General features: G+C 47.9%; 1 protein-coding gene and 2 pseudogenes across 3 annotated transcripts; 1 reads left to right on the top strand and 2 right to left on the bottom strand.

The window, feature by feature from the left end:
• Positions 1 to 1,582: 1,582 nt before the first annotated feature.
• C8G (complement C8 gamma chain) lies at positions 1,583 to 18,266 on the bottom strand. Its single transcript, XM_083704372.1, has 7 exons — positions 17,996 to 18,266; positions 16,107 to 16,255; positions 15,036 to 15,106; positions 13,324 to 13,425; positions 12,066 to 12,167; positions 10,820 to 10,858; positions 1,583 to 1,806 (listed from the first exon to the last, which is right to left on the bottom strand). Exons 1-7 carry the CDS (start codon positions 18,137 to 18,139, stop codon positions 1,787 to 1,789), a joined length of 627 nt encoding a protein of 208 aa, XP_083560498.1. The 5' UTR covers positions 18,140 to 18,266; the 3' UTR covers positions 1,583 to 1,786.
• On the bottom strand, positions 5,346 to 7,215 carry LOC310827796 (succinate--CoA ligase [ADP-forming] subunit beta, mitochondrial pseudogene; annotated as a pseudogene). The gene has a single exon. The product of its transcript is annotated as a succinate--CoA ligase [ADP-forming] subunit beta, mitochondrial pseudogene (transcript).
• LOC310827792 (succinate--CoA ligase [ADP-forming] subunit beta, mitochondrial pseudogene) lies at positions 8,659 to 10,519 on the top strand (annotated as a pseudogene). The gene has a single exon. The product of its transcript is annotated as a succinate--CoA ligase [ADP-forming] subunit beta, mitochondrial pseudogene (transcript).
• Positions 18,267 to 20,236: the final 1,970 nt, after the last annotated feature.

The raw sequence follows: 20,236 nt of genomic DNA, 5'->3' as shown, positions 1-20,236 counted from the left end.
CGGCTTCGCTCAGCAGGGTAAGCAGAGGACTCTCAGCGCCGCGCCGCTCCCCGTCCCCCATTCCGTAGCCTTTAAAAAGGCTCCTTTGCGGGTCGGGGGGGCGCTAATGGTGCCCGTCGAGTCACCAAGTCCACAGGCATCCGTGCCTGTGGTTTTTAAGGGTCCCTGCGTCGCCGGCGCGGCAGAACCCGATCCCTACTGAGCCGATTCCCTCCGGAGCTCGGAGGGAATCCGCCATTAGGCGATGGCGCTAACCCGGAAGTGTGTAAATTTTGCTCCTGTGTGCAAAATTTTTGAGTGGGCGCGAAGCAGGCAACCCCATGCAGACAACCCCAGAGCAGCCCAGAGCCCCTTTCCAACCCCATCGGCCAGCTGGGCTTCCCCCTACATAGGTGGGCAGGCAGCTCAGTGCACACCCAATTTACTCTGGTGGGGGATCACTCCAGCCTAGGGCTGCCTACCTGGGCAGTTACCGATACCTTTCCACAAGAGCTGACACTGGTGCCGAAATCCAGCATCACCTGAGCTCTGTGAGTGCAGCTTTCTCCCGATTGAAGTGCAGAGTGTTTGAGGACCAGGACATCTGCAGGGAAACCAAAATGCTTGTTTACAAAGCTACTGTACTACCAACCTTACTGTATGCTTGTGAAATGTGGACCACTTACAAACACCATCTCCATCTCCTCAAAAGATTCCATCAACGGCGTCTCCAAAAAATTTTACACATCACATGGGAAGACAGGCAAACTAATACCAGTGTACTGGAAGAAGCAAAGATCACCAGTGTTGAAGCAATGATTCTTCAACATCAACTTCATTGGACAGGTCATGTTGTGCGGATGCCTGATGATCGCCTTCCAAAGCAACTACTCTGTTCTGAACTTAAAAATGGAAAGCATAATGCTGGTGGTCAACAAAAGAGGTTCAAAGACTCTCTCAAGGCAAATCTTAAAAAATGTAGTATATACACCGACAACTGGGAAACACTGGCCTGTGAGTGCTCCAAATGGAGAACAGCCTTTACTAAAGGTGTCATGGGCTTGTAAGATGCTCGAACTCAGGACAAAAGGGAGAAATGTGCTAAGAGGAAGGCACCCTCGGCGGGATCAACTCCCGCCTGGAAACCTCTGTCCTCACTGTGGAAGGACGTGTGGATCCAGAATTGGCCTCCACAGTCACTTATGGACAGATGAAATTGATGGACTATGCAGAATTAGATAAATTAACAGCAAGGATTCGAAACCTGCGGGACCAGAGATTCCTAGAAGACTGGAGTAAATATACGAACTATTTGAAAAGTAACTGTAATGAACAGATTACGCTAGCAGGACTGCAAGAAGTTTTGTAAGGAGGACTATTTGAAATATTGCAAGAAAGACTACGAGGAGAATTATTAGTTAACGATAATTAAGAGTAATAGAGAAATTAAGAAAAATCATCAGAGGTGTTGACGGAAGTCTAAAATATTGTATAAGATAAGAAGTTATGTTATATGATTGTTGGAATTGATGTGTTTAAAAAACCAATAAAAATGTATATATAAAAAAGAATGTCTTTAATTAAAAAAAAGATTTATAGGCTCTTTTTCCTTTTTGCTGTATTTATTTATTTATCATACTTATATACCACCTTTATCTTCCAGGGGTCTTGAGGCGGTATATATTTCATCATCACAACAACCCTCTGAAGTAGGTTCGGCTGAGAGGCAGTGACGGGTGAGCTTCGTGGCTGAGTGGGGATTCAAACCCTGGCCTCTCCCAGGTCTTAGTCTGGCGCTTTTAGTCCGTTACGCCACCACCTTGATATCTGTAGTAAACAAACACAGGCAAGGAAATGGCTGTGTATTTTTACTCAGTCAAAACAACGCCTTGCAATGTTTCCTTGTCAAAAGGAATATTACTCTCTTCTGTTATCCGATAGAGAAGGCGACACATCTTAACACCTTTCATCTCTCTTGGTGGCTCAGCACACCTGGGTTCAAGTTTGTTGCTTTTTTAAAAAAGGAACACCCCTCTTTCCCCATCTCTTTCCACATTGTAACATCCCCTTACGATGCAATGCAGGATAGGTCCCATTTCAATTTCCTGTTACTATATATAAAATTCCAGTCTAAACCGTATTGTTATAGGTTGGGGGGGTCAGTGTGGATGATCTCCTGAGTCCCTTCCAATTCTTGGGCTCCTTCATCTGCATCAAAGGGAACTGCAGCTCCTCTCTGATCAGATATCCTAAGAAGTGCCACTGACTGCCTTAAGGTAGTCTCCCCTGGTGAAATTAATGTCTGAGACGGGTTTTGAACTAGTGCTCTGGCCTCTGCACCAGCCCTTAGTCACGTGAGCACTAATTTCAGCAGGTCTACGCCGAGTAAAGTCCGTTGAAAAGAACCCGATGTGGATATTTCCCCCAGTGCTGCCCTGTAAGAATATTGCTAGACTCATTGTTCTTTCTGCATTGTTTTTTTTTGTACCTGCTCTTACTCCTTGTCCCACCTCCCCCTTGGTGACAGTTCTAAAAATATCTTCTTTTTTGGTGGCTTTTCTAACAGTGGCAAGAATATACTAGGGATATGCACAGTGCATTCACTTATTTATTTATAAAGTGTTTAGCCAAAAAAAAAGGCTTCCAGATCAATGAAATACAATCTAAAATAGATGGCATAAAAGGAAAGGGGAATGGGGAGGGAGGAGGAAAGGAATAAGCTCAGGTACTAGATCTTAAAGTTATAATGACCAGTTGGGGTGCAAACAGTGCAGGGAGCTTGGTGGAAGGGCTGCTGCGAAGTGACAGTTGCAAAAGAGCCCAAGGCAGCTCTGAGCAGCCGTGATAGAAACACCCTGTTTCCTTTTTCCCTCTTTCTGCTCTGCAGCCTCCTGGAACATGGGCATTTGCTCAGTGCCCTGTATGTCTATTTCCAGCATGGTCTGATTTTAAAATGTTTCAATCTAAGCCCTGATCCATAGTTTCAGACTGCATTATGCACCTTCAAACAGCCTTCCTAGACATGCATATTTCTCCCATTGTTCGTCTGCGTTCTGACTGCAAATGCAAGAGAATGCAAGAGAAGTGTTTTAGGGACACAGCTAACAACCTTTGGGGGGGGCATAATATTCCAGCCAAAATGGCCACTCGTCAGCTTAAATCCTGGGCTCCCCAACACGGCACCATGATAGTGAAATAAAAAAATTAAGGATAAATGTTCATAGCTGCATATATAAACCACATGTCTGAAACCCCACAGAAAAAGTCCTGAAACCATTTTGTCCCTCCCAAATTGACCCCAAATAATTTCTCTGCAAGGTCGAAGGAAAATGGAAAAGCCTCCCCATTGTCTTTTCCTTCACAAATCCTGTCTTAAGGGTATGTCTGTGTATGAATAGGGTGAGCCTGTGACCTGGCTCAGGAACTAAGTATTTATCATTACAAAAGACTGGCCAGGCTCCACAGGGTATCCAATCAAGTGAGCATTAACAGGTAATCTGCCAGACAGGAGATAAACAACACACTCAGATTTCTGTTGTAGACCACCCTTTCTGTGATGTAGGTATGATGTTTCTAGGGGTGGTCTTGGACTCGAAGGCGGGCAATTTAAAATGTATATATAAGGGCGGGCACACCTTGGTTCTGGGTCCTCCTCTTTTCCTGTGTGTGAAGGGGGCACCCTCTTTCAGCAGTTAATAAAGATCAGGCTTACTGGCTGCTTTGCTTCTCAATATTCTCTGGTTGACCTCTGTTATTTTCTGCTACCGATAAAGAACCTGCAAAGGACTCTATAAGGGCTCTTGTGTCCCCCATAAGGGAATAAGGACAGATTTTTGTTTATTACAGTAGCCTCATGCCCAAGCCCTTGGCCCCTCCCATTTTTAATTATTGTTTTTATGGGTTGCCTTTTTAACCAAGGATGGGGCTAAATAAAGTCATATTTATGTATGTGACCACAGCTGTGCGGATGCTATTAGCCCAGAGATGGGAAGAAGATGAAGTCCCGACCCGAGAAGGCAGGCAGATCAAGTTGACGGATTATGCCAAAATGGCCAAAATCACCGGAAGAATCAGAAATCAGGAAGACCAAAATTTCAATAAGGAATGGGGAACATTTATAACTTATCTTAAGGACCATTGTAAACAGTTAAAATCATTAGTAGGGTTGGATTATCACCATAGGCGCCGACTCCATGGGGCCTGAGGGGGCCCGAGCCCCCTCAAAAATTCGTTTGGGGGGCTCCGCCCCCCCCAATAATTTAAGAAAATTATTAGTTATATTATGCTTTGTAAAATCACAAAATTATGTTGGTATTTTTTATTTTCCTTGTTTGACGATAGTTACCTTTTAAAATACATTCAGTAATGAGTTAAAACAAAGCCACTCCCGATCTAGAGAGGGGGTGGGGTTGCGGGCTCTCGACCCATCAACAATCTCGCGGGGCTGGCGTCAGCCCCACGAGAAGTGGAGATTCCCCCTAGCTCATTAATATTCACCGCCCACGGCGGCAGCCAATCGGCTGCCGCAAAGGGCAGGCCCTCACAGGTTCACTTAAGGTCGGGGCAGCCCGGGGCTTGCCCCTTTCGTTCCCCCAGCAGTAGCGGTTTAGAGGTCTTGGCCCCCCCCAATATTTTTTATAAGTCGGTATGGGCCCCCGCCCCCCCCCCATATTTTTAATAAGTCGGCGCCCCTGATTATCACTCGTAGTTTAAGGGTGAATTTTGGGCACAATGGACAGGTAAAAGATTTGGATTATCATAAAGGATGCAGGAAGAAATGATTAACAGTGGGACCCACAAAGGGGAGGAGGGAAGTCTGGGAGATTCCTGGGAGTCTAGTTTTTATGTTGTATGTTGGATATGTGGCTGTAAAATCTTAATCTGAAAAACGAGGGGATGTGATGTTTGTTTGCAAGTGGGATGCAGGCATCTCGTGACCCCTTGACCTTCCCCCAGAACGTCTCTGTGCCCCACATGGGGCCCACAGGGAAGGAAGAGCAGGCAGACAAGCTAGACTAGAGGGATAAGGTGCACCGGATCAGAGGCCACCAATCTTTTATTCAAGTTGGTGCCTTGGGGGGGGGGCTTACAAAAACATATTCTATTAGTTTGAGTTGGTTGCAAATGTATGTGCATTATGCAATAGCGCATCAGATATGTGTGCACTAAAATTCTGCTAAATTTTCAAGGGAACTTTTTGCAAACTGATGCAGACATGTGGAGAACTGGAAAAGAAAGGGAAAACGAGAAGCCACATTTGACAGATTCATCCGTTCTTCATTAGGGCAGAAAAAGTGTTGCTCACATATGAAGGTACGGATATTGCTGTCATAGATGTCCAATAATCAGGGAGACAATTCCAAAAATCCAATTGATTGTAGACTTTTATTTGGATGAAACGTATTTTAAGATTTAAGCTCTTTTATGCTTGTTGAGGATTACATCATTTTTGCGGCTGTAAACTGGGCGGTGGGGGAGCCAGCCATGAAGAATAAATTTTGGCAATATAATAATTATATTAGCAACTGTAAGTTAAAGATCCGATCCATTTGTGCTTATTAAACAACTCAGACCTTGACACACACACAAAACAGGGTTGGGGGAGATTATTGTGGAAAACTGAGACCACGAGGGGGTTTATGTATCTTTTGCAGAAATAGGCCAGAAAAATCTGCTCCGTCAGGGTGGCAACTGGAACATAACATCCACTTCTGCTTCCCTTGCCAGGTTCATTATTGCCGAGAGCTTCACGGCCATTTTGGCGGCTTTATCCAGATCGTCGCAGGCCAAGATCCTCAGGCCGCTCTCGGCGATCAAAACCTTCGCGTCTTCGACCCGCGTGCCTTGCAACCGCATGACGATCGGTACTTTGAGATCCAGGTCTTTGACCGACATGATGATGCCGTGTGCGATGACGTCGCACCTCATGAGCCCCCCAAAAATGTTGACCAGGATGGCCTGCACGTTTGCGTTGGACGTGATGAGCTTGAAGGCCTCCGTCACTTGCTCCACGGTGGCGCCGCCTCCGACGTTGAGGTAGTTGGCCGGGGTTCCTCCGTTGAGCTTGATGATGTCCATGGTAGCCATCGCCAAGCCGGCGCCATTCACCAGGCACCCGATGTTCCCGTCTAAGCCGATGTAGTTGAGCTCTGCGTGGGCGGCATCTCTGTCTTCCTCCGTCACCTGGCTCCAGTCCTGCAGGTCAAAGATCTTCTTCTGACGAAACGCCGAGTTGCTGTCGAAAATGATCTTGGCATCCATGCACATCACTTTCCCCGTCGAGTCCTCCACCATGGGGTTGATCTCCACCATGAGGGCGTCGTGCTGAATGAAGAAGTCGTAGAGCTTCATCATATTGTCCGCAGCGTCGTATGTCAGGTTAGAAGGGAAGCCCATCTTCTGGGTGAGCTTCAGGGCCTGGTCATTCCGAAGGCCTTCGACAATGTCGACGGGCTCCTTGATGATGGCCTCAGGTTTTCCTGCCACGATGTCTTCGATGTGGACGCCCCCCTGGGAGCTGGCGATGATCACGGGGCCCTGGAAGGACCTCTCCATCATGATCGCAAAGTAGTGTTCCCTCCGGAGGTACCTGCGCTCGCAGATGAGGACTTGGTTGCAGATCTGGCCCTCTTCTCCCGTCTGCTTGGTGAAGATCTTCTTGCCAATCATCAGGGAGGCGATCTCCCGGGCTTCTTCCGGAGAATAGACGATCCTCACTCCTCCTTTCAGGCCGCCCTCAAAGGTCCCCTTCTCCCGCCCTCCTGTCAAAACCTGCGCCTTAACCACCAGGTCCGTGGTACCCATGTCTCTTGCCACCTGGTAGGCTTCTTCTGGTGTCCTTGCAACCAGTCCGTAGGGAACGGAAACGCCGGCGTCTTTCAAGAGCTTCATGCACAGGTACTCGTGCAGAGACAAGCTCCTTTGCTGCTGCATGGGCAGCCCGTGGCTATTAAATCCTGGGTTCCCACCAGGCACCCTGGCCATGGCGGTCCTCCCCAGCAGCTTCACCATGCTCACCACCTGCCTGCAGATCATGGAGGCAGCTTTCACCCACTTTCCCCAACTTCTTCTCCTTCCCAGACCTGCCACCTGGCCCCTGGAGAGAGACTTCCCAAAGTTCCTTTTCCAACAGTCCACCTCCCTGGCCTTCTCATTGGCCAGGGCAAAGAGTTCACAGTGACGTCATAGAATCATAGAACTGCAGAGGTGGAAGGGACCCTGAGGGTCATCCAGTCCAGCCCCCTGCAATGCAGGAATCACAACCCAGTGTTATAAGAATTCTAAGGTCCCAAATCCCCTTCATGGATCACTGCCTTGCCGTGGAGAAGGGGCTTGAATAACTCAGAGAAGCTATGAGCTACGCCCAACTATAAAATAAACACTCATAAATGTACAAGGCAAACACATACATAAGTATATAAACCACGTGTCTGAAATAGTACAGGAGAGCAGTCCTGAAGCCATTTTGACTCTTGCAATCCATTTTTACTCCCAAATTGACTTCAAATATTTCTCTGCAAGGAAGAAGGCCATCCCTTTGTCTTTTGCTTACAGATTCTGTAACTTGTGTATGACTAGGGTGAGCCTGTGGCCTGGATTCAGGAATTGATGCATTTACCATCACAAAAGAACAGCCAGGCTGTCCAGGTAAAGCAATCAGTGACCATTATCAGGTATCCTGGCAAACAGGATTTCTGCTATAGCCTGCCCCTTTCTGTGATGTATGCATGATGTTTTTTGGGGTGGTCTTGAGCTACAGGGTGGCAATTTCCAAAGTTTATATAAGGGCTTGCGCACCATTATTCTGGGTTCCTCCTCCCTCCTGCGTGGGGTGAGCGGGAGACCCTGTTGCAACAGTTGATAAAGATGAGGCTTACTAGCTGCTTTGCTTCTCAATATTCTCTGCTTGGCCTCTGTTTTTTTCTCCAACCAATAGGGAACCCGCGTAAGGATTCTGTACAGGCTCTGGAATACCCCATAAGGGAAAAGAAGCAGGGTTTTTTATATAACACCAGCGACTGCAGAATGCTGCAGCACAATTGCTGGTGGGAGCACACCTGTGCTGAGAGATCTGCCCTTGTTGCCCATTTGCTGCCGGGCCAAGGTAACTTTATTAGGGCATGCTGAACTTTCCAACGTTCACATTCCAAAACTGAGGGGTGCTAACAAGTTGCAAAACAACTTGGGAATTCAAAAGCTATTTTAGTTAAATTAATATAATTAGTAAGCGAAATATATGTAGAACTGCGTAGAAATAACTGCCAAGTACTTGCAGTTTTATTTTATATTGATTATTATTTATTTAGTGTTACCTGACATTTTCAGAAGGTCAAATTAAAATTCTTTGGTTTTCCAAGGGAAGTTTGTGTGATTTTTAACCAAACGTAGATTTACCAAGCTAAATGTTGTCCAGTCGCTAAAATAATAGCAAGCTTTAATTCCTCACACCCAAAAACATATTTTTAGAAATTCTCACTGAAGAAAATTTAAATAATTAAGTTTCACCCTAAAACGACATGCCTGATTGGCATATGTACATTCCTTGGTAGAACCATAAACTCTGCACTTCTTCAGCGTGGGGAAGGTAAATATTGCAAACAAACATCACATCCGCTCCTGCCCACCCACAAATCTTAAGGGGTGTCCCACTACAATAACATCATTTAGACACCAAAGAGACGTGTCCGGTCAGGGTGGTGATGTCATTGTGGAATCTTGGCCCTAGCCAATGGGAAGGCAGGTTGAAGACCGTTAAAGAAGGAATCTTGGGAAATGCCCTGCCCCTTAAAAGGACAGTTGGGAAGGTCTGTTGGAGGAGATCTGAGCAGGAGCAAGAGAAATCTCCAAAGAAGGGAACGAGAATCGGCCTCCATGATCTGCCGGTGGACCTTGAGAGCGGCTGGCCTGATGGCCAGAGAAGGTTTCCTGGTGTTTGGTGGGAGCCCAGGGTGGTTTAAAAGGCTTGGGCTGCAAACACAGCAGTGGAGGCGCTTGTCTCTGCATGAGTACCTCAGCATGGGGCTGCTGAAAGAAGCTGGCGTTTCCGTCCCTAACGGCCTAGTGGCCAAGACTCCAGAAGAAGCTTATAAGGCAGCGAAAGAGATTGGGACGGAAGACATAGTGGTGAAGGCGCAGGTTTTGGCTGGCGGCCGGGGCAAAGGGACATTCGAAGGGGGCCTGAAAGGAGGGGTGAAGATTGTCTCCTCTCCGGAAGAAGCCCGGGAGATCGCCTCCAGGATGATAGGCAAGAAGCTCTTCACCAAGCAGACGGGACAGCAGGGCCGGATCTGTAACCAAGTCCTCGTCTGCGAGCGCCGCTACCCGAGAAAGGAGTACTACTTTGCTATCACGATGGAGAGGTCCTTCCAAGGCCCCGTGCTCATCGGCAGCTCTCAGGGGGGCGTCAACATTGAAGACGTGGCCGCCGAGGACCCCGAAGCCATTGTAAAGGAGCCCGTTGACATCGTGGAAGGCATCCGGAAGGACCAGGCCCTGAAGCTCGCCCAGAAGATGGGCTTCCCCGCCAAGGTGGTGGATAAGGCTGCGGACAATATGATGAAGCTCTACGACATCTTCATTAAGTACGATGCCCTCATGGTGGAGATCAACCCCATGGTGGAGGACTCGACGGGGAAAGTGATGTGCATGGATGCCAAGATAAATTTCGACAGCAACTCGGCGTTCCGCCAGAAGAAGATCTTCGCGCTGCAGGACTGGAGCCAAGAAGACACGAGGGACCGAGAGGCGGCCAGCGTGGATCTGAACTACGTGGGGCTAGATGGGAACATTGGGTGCCTGGTGAATGGCGCCGGCTTGGCAATGGCGACCATGGACATCATCAAGCTCCACGGAGGGACACCAGCCAACTTCCTGGACGTCGGAGGCGGCGCCACAGCTGAGCAGGTCAAAGAGGCCTTCAAGCTCATCACTTCGGACGACAGGGTCCAGTCCATCCTGGTGAACATTTTCGGCGGCATCATGCGGTGCGATATCATCGCGGAAGGGATCATCATGGCGGCCACCGAGCTGGAGCTGAGCATCCCGATCGTCGTGAGGCTTCAAGGGACGCAGGTGGAGGCAGCCAAGGCCTTGATAGCAGAGAGCGGCTTGAAGATCTTGGCCTGCGACGACTTGGACAAAGCTGCTGAGATGGCCGTGAAGCTGTCGGAAATCATGACCTTGGCAAGGCAAGCTCACCTGGACGTGAAGTTTCAGCTGAGAACCTGAGGGAGTATCAGGTCCTCCTGGCTCATGGTCCCAACCCATCTGCTTTAAGTTGGTTCCCACCCACCCCAAATTTTGTGTGTTTTTTTCACTTAATAAGTACGCTTGTTTCTGGTCTTTAAGTCATGGTTGATACCGTAATTAAAATGGTCACTATTCATATAAAGGTATTATATTGCTAATATTTACTGTTTCTTACATTGCAATTTTTCTTTACTCCAGTTTACAGGTTCATAAATGAAGTCAATTTTAATAAGTTTGTTGTCAAACAGAGTTGGAAGCTGAAAATGCAGTTATTCCTAATAAAAGTCTGAAATCAATTCAGTATGCATCCCTGATTATTTGGCTAGAAAGTCTGCGCAACAGCAGAGTCCATCTCCACATTACTTCGAAAGGGATCTTTGATATTTCTATGTTCTTCAGCAAGGTGAATAAACCCAAACATACCACGTTCTTTGTGTGAACAGGCTATTTTACACTTGGCCTCTTTGAATCAGCAATTGTTTTACCGTAATTCTTGAGTTGCCACAGAAAGTCCTGTAGCTGTTCTGGTTCTGATTTACTTTCATTTATTTATTTATTTAGCAGGGAAGACGCAGTCAAATTTGCAACTCACCATTGAGGATGTGGAACTGGTCGGCCGAGTCGCAAAACCCTGAGGGAAAGGACCAAAGGAAGAAAAATGAGCAATTATCTCAGTTGTGGAGAGTAAAGAAAACCTGCTGGGGAACTCTAACCGCACCCAAACATAAGATTTAATCAATGACAGCAACATGGCACACCATGATGCATGAATTTCTTTATATATTGAAATTAAAGCGGGGGGTGCAAAATCCACAGCCTGGAATCTTTTGCAGCATCACAACTTTATGATGATAAGGGGAAAACACTCTGCACAAGTCCAGGGGACTCAGCTTGCGGGGCTCTGCAAAACATGGGGTTTTCACTGCAAAACTGTTGCCAAAACTTGGCACCAGTTTAGAGTGATTTGAACACTGTCGGATTTTTGAGTGTCAGCCTCGTATTTGAGATATGGATTACTCAGATTTGGGGTGCTGCAAAATGTGGGGTTTTCGCTGAATAGCAACAGCAAAACTTTGGCACACAGGGGGGGCATACCAAATTTTGGCTTTTGTGGTTAATTATCCGGGGGGGGGGAGCGGTAACCTCATGGCATTTAAAACCCTGAATGGGCCCATAGCCTTTTGTGGGTGTGAAATGACCTCATACTCATTCACTCCTCTCTTTTACGTTGAAAGTGCTAGCAGCCGGGGACTTTCTAAGGGCAGAACGTGAGCCCTTCGCTGCAGCCTCACCCCATAACGCATCCATTGAGGCATCCAATGGTGTCAGGATGCGCAGGGACCCCAAATCCAGAGACCTGTCAAGTTCACTATGTCACCCAAGAATAATGGCACCAACGGGATGGGCCTCTCTGACAGAGGGGGGCCTTTCCCCAACACTTGTGGAGGGCCAGGGGATTTCTGCATGTTCAGTATTATGTATTCAGGGGCCTGTGTTTGCCTGAGCTTGAGTCTGGACTAAGAATTCTGAGCTCCTGTGTTCTGATTTGATACATGATGTCCAATCACAGAACACTTAAGGATTTGGGCCTCTGCCGTTGGCCCTTGAACTCTGAGTCGTGATTCGCAGCTTGGAAGTTTAGACAGCCAATCACGTTGGGAGTGGGAGTGGCCCAGGCCTTCAGAAATGTATATAAGCAATAGCTTTGCCCCTGTTTCCCAGTTATGTAGTTCAGTAAAGGTTCTTGCTGTTATCACTATGCCTTGCCTCCTGGGAACCTACCTACTCTTCACTATCCCAGCCGGACCCCAGAAATTATAGCCCCATCCTTTACTCACCATAGACAGGGAAGTAGTAGGTCGTGTCCTCGTTCAGGCCTATGCCAGCCACATGCTGCTCAAATTTAGCCGTGACGGCATCGTTCACCCGGATGGCTCGTCCTTTCATAAATTTAAGTGAAGCATTAATGCTGTCTTTGTTCCCTAAGCAGCTGACAGGCAATCACAATTCCCCCCTCCTACCCATGGAAAGGTCCAGTTCTGCAATGTCTGAGGTGAGTATGCGCTGCTCTGTCAACAAGTCTCTTGGCGTAAGTCTCTGCTCCTGGAATGCCTCTGGTGTGGATGGAGAGAAGCCTAGGGCAGTGATTCATACAGAGAAGCAACGGGAAACCTTGGGGCAATTTGCCTGCATCTCTGCGGGGTGAGCAGCTGCATGCAGGCCCCCCAAGTGTCCCAATTTCCTAGGGACAGTCCTGGAACTACAGAAGCGTCCCGGTTTCTGATTTGATCCCACTGTCCTGCTCGCCCCTTTTCCTCCACATCTCGGAGAACAATTGAAAGTGTGAAAACAGAGTCCTGTTTCTATGGAAGGAGAAGCAAAAGTCCACCCCTAGCACTTAGCACTTTTGAAGTAGACTACCCCTGAGCCGAGGGACGCAGGTGGCACTGTGGTCAAAAGCACTGAGCCTCTTGGGCTGGCCGATCAGAAGGTCAGCGGTTCGAATCCCCGCGATGGGGTGAGCTCCCGTTGCTCGGTCCCTGCTCCTGCCAACCTAGCAGTTCGAATGCACGTCAAAGTGCAAGTAGATAAATAGATACCGCTCCAGCGGGAAGGTAAACGGCATTTCCGTGTGCTGCTCTGGTTCGCCAAAAGCGGCTTAGTCATGCTGGCCATGTGACCTGGAAGCTGTATGCCGGCTCCCTCAGCCGATAAAGCGAGATGAGCGCCACAACCCCAGAGTCATCTGCGACTGGACCTAATGGTCAGGGGTCCCTTTACCTTTACCTTTACCTTTACCGCTGAGCCTGGGGGCTCCATTCCTATCCTGGCTAACAAGGGCATAAGCAGAGTCCTGCTGACCGAGACCACAGGCAAACTGGGCCAGTGTCCTTCTTGCCACTGCTTCCAGGGGTCTCCCAAGAGGGGCTTGAAGACCTTTCCTCATTTTTGCCCCACCACTGATACTTGGAGGTGCACTGCCTCTGTAGGTTCTCTTTAGCTCTCAAGGCTGAGCTTAGACAGAGCTCCCCTCCCTCCTTCAGGAATGTTTCCAGCCCACCAGAAACATGCACAGCGATTCCAAGGAGTCCTCACCATAAAGCTTCGCTGAGATCTTCCGGGCTTTCTGGTAATACACGATGGCATAGCTGCTATAATCCGTTTCCGCCACCACCACGTCCACAGGGCTGCCACGGCCTGTGGGGGGGAATACACAGAGCGCCCTAGGTCAGCGCATGGAGAAATGGCGCTTTGCCTGCTCCCCTGCAAGCAAAGGTGCTTCTGAGGTGCTTTTGCCCCTGTGCCTTTAAAGAGCAGCACAGCAGGCAGAAATCCAACAGGTGACGTTCCCCCAGTATAGAGACCTGGTGGAGCAGAGTTTGGCTTGCTTTGCGGAATATTTGTCGTAAAACGAAACGGGTTGCACTCCTGCCTGGGCAGCGACAGCGTGGGGTGGGCCAAGGGCTCCAAAATATGCTTTGTGTGAGAAACCTAGAAAAGGCCTCAAATGAATGAGACATTGGGGTTCAGTTAAAAACCTTTGGCTTCCTTGGCTCATAACAGTTCCCTTTTGTTCATAAAAGACACATAGCCCAGTTGCCGCTGGGCTGCTGAAGACACCAGATAAGAATGGCTTTTTGAAGTAGAAGATTTACGGATGTCTGGCCATGCCAGCTTACCAAGGATGACTCCCTTATGCATAATAATAATAATAATAATAATAATAATAATAATAATAATAATTTATTATTTGTACCCCGCCCATCTGGCTGGGTTTCCCCAGCCTCTCTGGGCGGCTTCCAACAAAGACCAAAAATTCACTAAGATGTCACACATTAAAAACTTCCCAGAACAGGGCAGGGACTTGTTATCTATGTAAACATAAACCTCAGACTACAATTCTCCCTTTCTTTTAAGTATGTAGGTTGTATCTATGTGGGCTTCAAAACTTTAGAAGCGGGGGGGGGGGGGGGGCTAGAAGGGCTGGACACACATCAAGTTGCAAGCTGGACATCCAGACAGTTACAGCCAATTCGTGTTTTGCCAGCCACCCTCTGCTGATGTTTGCAGCGTTTTGATTGGATTTTATATGAATTCTTTGTCCGTAAACCTATAAAAGTTCCAGGGGGGTAACACACACACCCCATCCAGCCTTTGTGGAAGAGACTGCACTGAACCTATTTACTGCAGTAAATAAACTTTTGGACTCTTTCTTCAGCCCAACTCAGGAGGAGTTAATGGCACTAGTGAGACAGCAGATTTGCCCTGCAACAACAGGGCAGCAGAAGCGTTAAGACATAAACCTTCAGCTCCACCCAAAACTCCCTTGGCCAGCTCTACTTTATTCTATAAATGCTCCTGGCAACGTGGGAATGATGGTTGTGGCCAGGGTTGCTTTGCAGGAGTCAGCAAACTTTTTCAGCTGTGGGCCTGTCCACCATCCCTCAGACCTTGTGGGGGGCCGGATTATATTTTGAAAAAAATACATGAATGAATTCCTATGCCCCACAAATAACCCAGAGATGCATTTTAAATAAAAGCACACATTCTACTCATGTAAAAACACACTGATTCCCAGACTGTCCATGAGCCGGATTGAGAAGGCAATTGGGCCGGATCCGGCCTCCGGGCCTTAGGTTGCCTACCCCTGCTGTTGTAGAGTTGTAAGGGTTGTAGAGATATCACCTGGGAGTGCTTGAAACACGTGCTGTAGTAGAAAAGCTGAGGATTATTGCTCAGGGGAAGGGGGAACTGGAAAAAATGTGAGGGAGGTCCCCATGGGCAAAACCACCCCAATCCTCGCCCACCTTTCAAGAGGAACCTGCCAGGAATCTTGGTGGGGAAGTAGGTTTGCTGGATGTTCCAACAGACGCCGTCCCTGCAGAGATGGAGGAGAAGACCAAGCATTCAGGGCAGTATTCCAGCGGCCGGTCCACGTCAGGCCGGATCCTGTTCCATAGGCTGTTTGCCTAGGAACAGCCAGCACCAGAAAAACACATCCCTACTTCCCCAGAAAAAAACAAAGGCATTGGCTCTATGTGCGCATGTAATAGTTGCTCGAAAGAGCATTCCTTTGGGTTACCACATTTATACCTCACTGGATTTCCTCCAAACGTGGCAGACATAGTTCTCCATGGAAAAACTCTCTGACAGTAAGAGCTATTCGACTGTAGAACGGTCTCCCTCGGGAGTTGGTGGACTCTCCTTCCTTGGAGGTTTTTAAGCAGAGGTTGGATGTCCATCTGCCAGGGATGTTGTAGCTATTGGTGTTTCGCAACTTTGACCTGTTGCAGGACCTTAGCCAGACCTTAGCAGAGCATACGCAGAGTTCCAGAAATCAATCAGTTGCAGGCAGGATGGACGAAGCAGGAACAACGCTGCTACCAGTAACTTGGTTACTTAGAGGTGGTTATTAAAAACAGCAGACTCTACAAGTTACTATGTAGAAGAACAGATGCAGATCTTAACTAACTCTCTCTTAACAAACTCCAAATGACTTTCAAAACACCACACTGACCAACAACACTATCCAGTCAGTAAGGTCATAAGTCATCATGCCTGTATGAAACATCAACCAATGGTAGAGTTGTATCCAAGATCCCATATCTCTAGGCAGAATAAGTCCTCTGCTCAGTCATCCTTGGCTTTTGGCCACCTTCTAATTGCTTTGTGTGAAGCTGCACAGAATGGCATGTAGTAGAAAAATCCCAACAGTAGCTGAGATTCCTCTAATGCAGGTGGTTGGAGTAGAGGAACCTTGGGGTCCCTTCCAACTCTACCATTCTATGATTCTTGGGGACCAACAAAGAGGATGACCTTTCCTCCACACCCCATTCATCTGGGCCCAGCGGATCCCGCCGGCTTCCTCGGATACTCACAGCGGGCGGAAGGTGCTCACCAGCAAGGATCCCTGAGAGTTTGCGCCACCCACAGAGACCACCAGGTTGGTTGCTTCAAGCCGGTGGCTGTTCTCACTCAAGTAGCTGCATTGCGAGGCCACCCCAACCAGGAACCATTTCCCGGCAAACTGGAAGAGGGGAGAGAGAGAGAGTCAGCTTGGGACAACCGAGGACATCTCTCTTTTCATCGGAGAAATCTTGGAGGGGGAAAAGCAATGACAAACCTTGACAGCATCTTAAAAAGCAGAGACATCACCTTGCCAACAAAGGTCCGTATAGTCAAAGCTATGGTTTTCCCAGTAGTGATGTATGGAAGTGAGAGCTGGACCATCAAGAAGGCTGATCGCCAAAGAATGGATGCTTTTGAATTCTGGTGCTGGAGGAGACTCTTGAGAGTCCCATGGACTGCAAGGAAATCAAACCTCTCCATTCTGAAGGAAATCAGCCCTGAGTGCTCACTGGAAGGACAGATTGTGAAGCTGAGGCTCCAGTACTTTGGCCACCTCATGAGAAGAGAAGACTCCCTGGAAAAGACCCTGATGCTGGGAAAGATGGAGGGCACAAGGAGAAGGGGACGACAGAGGACGAGATGGTGGGACAGTGTTCTCAAAGCTACCAGCATGAGTTTGACTAAACTGCGGGAGGCAGTGGAAGACAGGAGTGCCTGGTGTGCTCTGATCCATGGGGTCACCAAGAGGCGGACACGACTAAACAACAACAACAAATTTTCATTGGAGGATGTTGAGGGGGTGTACATCAAAGTAGGTCCTTTGAAATGGATGGATATGAGTCTGACTTCGGTTCATTAATTTCAGTGTGTATCCTCTTGAGTAGAACTTGGTTGGATACAGCCCACTGAGTGTGAGAGGATAAATAACACTAACAATATTGTGGAACGATTTAAAAAAAAAAAAGATTTGGGTGGGTGGGGGAGTTCATTTGTTTATTCCTCCAAACCAAGGATATCCAACCTGGTGTCCTCCATCTGTTTTGGACCACAACTTCCATAAACCCCAGCAAAGCTCAGGGATGATGGGAGCTGTCCATCACCACCTGCAGGTCACCCCCTTAGCCTTTTCTGCCCCAAATCACACTGGAAAGCATAGATAACTTGCAAAAGCTTTGAGTCTTGTATCACCTTAACAACCAACAGGTTTTCAGTCCCTTGCATTTTAAACTTTGTCATGGGGTGTGGCAGGTGGATTTAAATTATCTAAGCTAAATGGAATTACTTGGCATGGATCAAATTTAGAATTTGAGAACCAAGGTGTGCCATAACACGCCAGTGTGTAAATATCACATTATGGAGCGAGGTTCTCGACACCAAACACAAGCTCAGGGGTGTTTTTTCAAGAGGCGGGGGTTGTTGGGAGGGAAGTTCCCACCTGGGTTCCCCTTCACCTGTGGACCCAGGACTGAGGACGCCTTTGTGACTGGCTTGACACCTGCCAGGTGTGCAAAACAGAGACAGAAAGGTAAAGCACAACGCTGTAAGAAACGCCATCATACAAGAGGAGGGCAGGGACAGGGTCCAGATTGCTCCGGGGCATTTGGACAGAGCTCTTTCTGGAACCTTCCTTCTGACACAGATATTAAAGAGGATTTGCTGTCAACAGGGGATGAACGAAAACCCTTCCGGTGAGATCCAGAAGCACCGGCGGGTGCGACAGGGGAGGAAAACACTCTGATTAATATCTTGCAGCCACCTTTAGAAACATCCCGGAAGGTAAAGAAGCAGGGCATTCCATGACATCACAGCATCTCAGCCAATGATTGAGAGGCAGTTTTGGACAGCTCTAGCTCGGCTATCTTGCCCCACTCCGACCCCAGAAGAAATTGTGTTTCCCTTTCCAAATCCATCTGCTCACCTGGCCAAGATCGAAGTTGGCCTGGACGGCAATCTTGTCGATGGGATTCTCTGGGGCTGGGCGTTTTTGGGGACGCCGGGCAGCGCCGGGTGCAGCAAGGAGCAAAGGGAGCAAGAGGACGAAAGGGAACGAGGTGGGACCCATGGCTGGACTGCGAAGAGCTTGTGGGGCAGGAGAGGAGGGGGCGAGAGCTGGTCGGTCATTAACCAGCCCTATGAATCTTCCTGGAAGTCCGAAGCCAGGGCTGACCCAAAGGGAGCAAAGTCTCACTAGCTTGTGAAATCGATGCCTGTCAGCAGACGGCAGACTTCCCTGGCGCCACCATGAAAAGGGAAGTGGAGCAGAGGTGTGTATATCTGTCTTATTCTGCTTTAAATAAAAATACAAGTGGTCTGCATAGATTGTCCACCTCCCATCCCAGGATCTTCATGGCAAGACCTCTGGTTCTCTACAAACCTGGAGGTTCCATATTGCCTTCGATCAGTTACCATCAAGGCTGCCTTTCCCCCATGAAATTTGCCTAATCTCCCCTCCCCTTGACAAAATGACCACTACCTTATCTTGTGGCAGTGAGTTCCATCAATTAGCCTAGGTGTTGTGCTGTGATGTGCCTGCTTTCGTAAGTCCTGCAGACATCAGACCAACATCTTAATTTCCCACAGTGGTGTGTCAGATGGCCAAATGCAGCCTTGGCCAACCGGGGGGGGGGGGATCCAGCTGTTTTGGACCACAGCTCCTGTCATTCCCCCAGCAGCACATCTGGAGGCCACCAGCTTAGCCAAGGTTACCCCAATAGGAAGGCTGTGCACAAGGCAAGATGGCAACAGCCCTCCCCAGTTTTATGCCTCTGTTTCAGGGCTGCTGAGATAAGGCTACATCTAACTCCCCATTCCTTTTCACACAGTGGACACAGCTGGACAGGTGTTGCCGCCTTGGAGGAAATAGCTGGTCTCCACGGGTAAAGTACCTTTGGAAATGGAGGCTCCATGGAGCTTACTATTTCTTTCCCTGGCAATTTCCTTCCTTGTTGCAAGAGGGATAACGGATTTACTTCTTTTTCCCTGTTACAATTGACTTTAATATGACCAGGGTGGAACAAAGGTTTTGGTGGGAAATGGCAGAGTTACAGTTCAAGCTCAATTCTGAATCTGAACCAAGCTTTGGTTTGCACAGTGTAAATAACTCTGCATGTGCTCATTGGTGTACCAATGCCAGGATATTTGTGTTATCAGCAACTCTCTCTCCCTCTCTGGCCATGGTTAATTGTGCAATTATAACCTCTGCCCATATCTTTGTCTCATGGCCTTCTGACCTCACAATTCGCAATCCTTAGCTCTAAAAAACTAATGTTCATAACAACTTTTTATATCTTTTTTTTAAAAAAAAGTATTGCAAGGACTGCTGCCGTTTTGTGGAAACATCCCATAAACACAAAGTTATGAGAAAAAAACTGCTCCTTTTCCCTTATGGGGTACCCAAGAACCCATATAGAGTCCTTTTGTAGGTTCTCTATCTGTAGGAGAAAATAACAGAGGCCAACCAGAGAATATTGATAAGCAGCTAGTAAGCTTGATCTTTATTAAAGCTGTTGCAACGGGGGGGGGGGGGGCTCCTCTCACACGCAGGAGGAAGGAGAGGAACTGAGAACAGTGGTGTGCAAACTCCTATATAGACTTTTGAAATTCCCACCCTCCAGTTCAAGACCACCCCCCATCATATATATATCACAGAAGGGGTGTGTCCCAGGACCACCTCCCACAATGCATCATACATACATCACAGGAGGGGCGGACTAGAACAGAAATCTGAGCGCGTTGGTCCCCCCCCCTGTCTGCTCGGTTGCTTGACTGGATTCCCTGGGCATCCTGGCCACTCTTTTGTTACTCTGTTCCTGAATCCAGGTCCAGGTCACAGGCTCACACCCTATTCATATCTTAACTGTGCCCTTAAGAGAGAATTTGTGAAAGAGACAATGGGGAGATTTCCCATTTCCTTCGACCTTGCAGAGAAATATTTGAGGTCATTTTGGGAGAGAGAAAATGGTTTCAGGTCTTTTCTGTGGGTTTCAGACATGTGTTTTACATATTTGTATGTGTTTGGTTGGTACATTTATGAACATTATTATATATATATATATATATATATATATGACCTTAAAATTATTATAGCAGTAACATAATGACCAATATGTTTTAATGTGGACCCATCTTCACGAATTCTCCTTCCCTCTCTCTCAATTAA

Source organism: Podarcis gaigeae (genome assembly GCF_964106915.1).
Source record: "Podarcis gaigeae genome assembly, chromosome: 12".
Classification (NCBI taxonomy): Eukaryota; Metazoa; Chordata; class Lepidosauria; order Squamata; family Lacertidae; genus Podarcis; species Podarcis gaigeae.
Note: the sequence above shows the minus strand (reverse complement) of the source record. Positions and strands in the feature narration are given on the sequence as shown.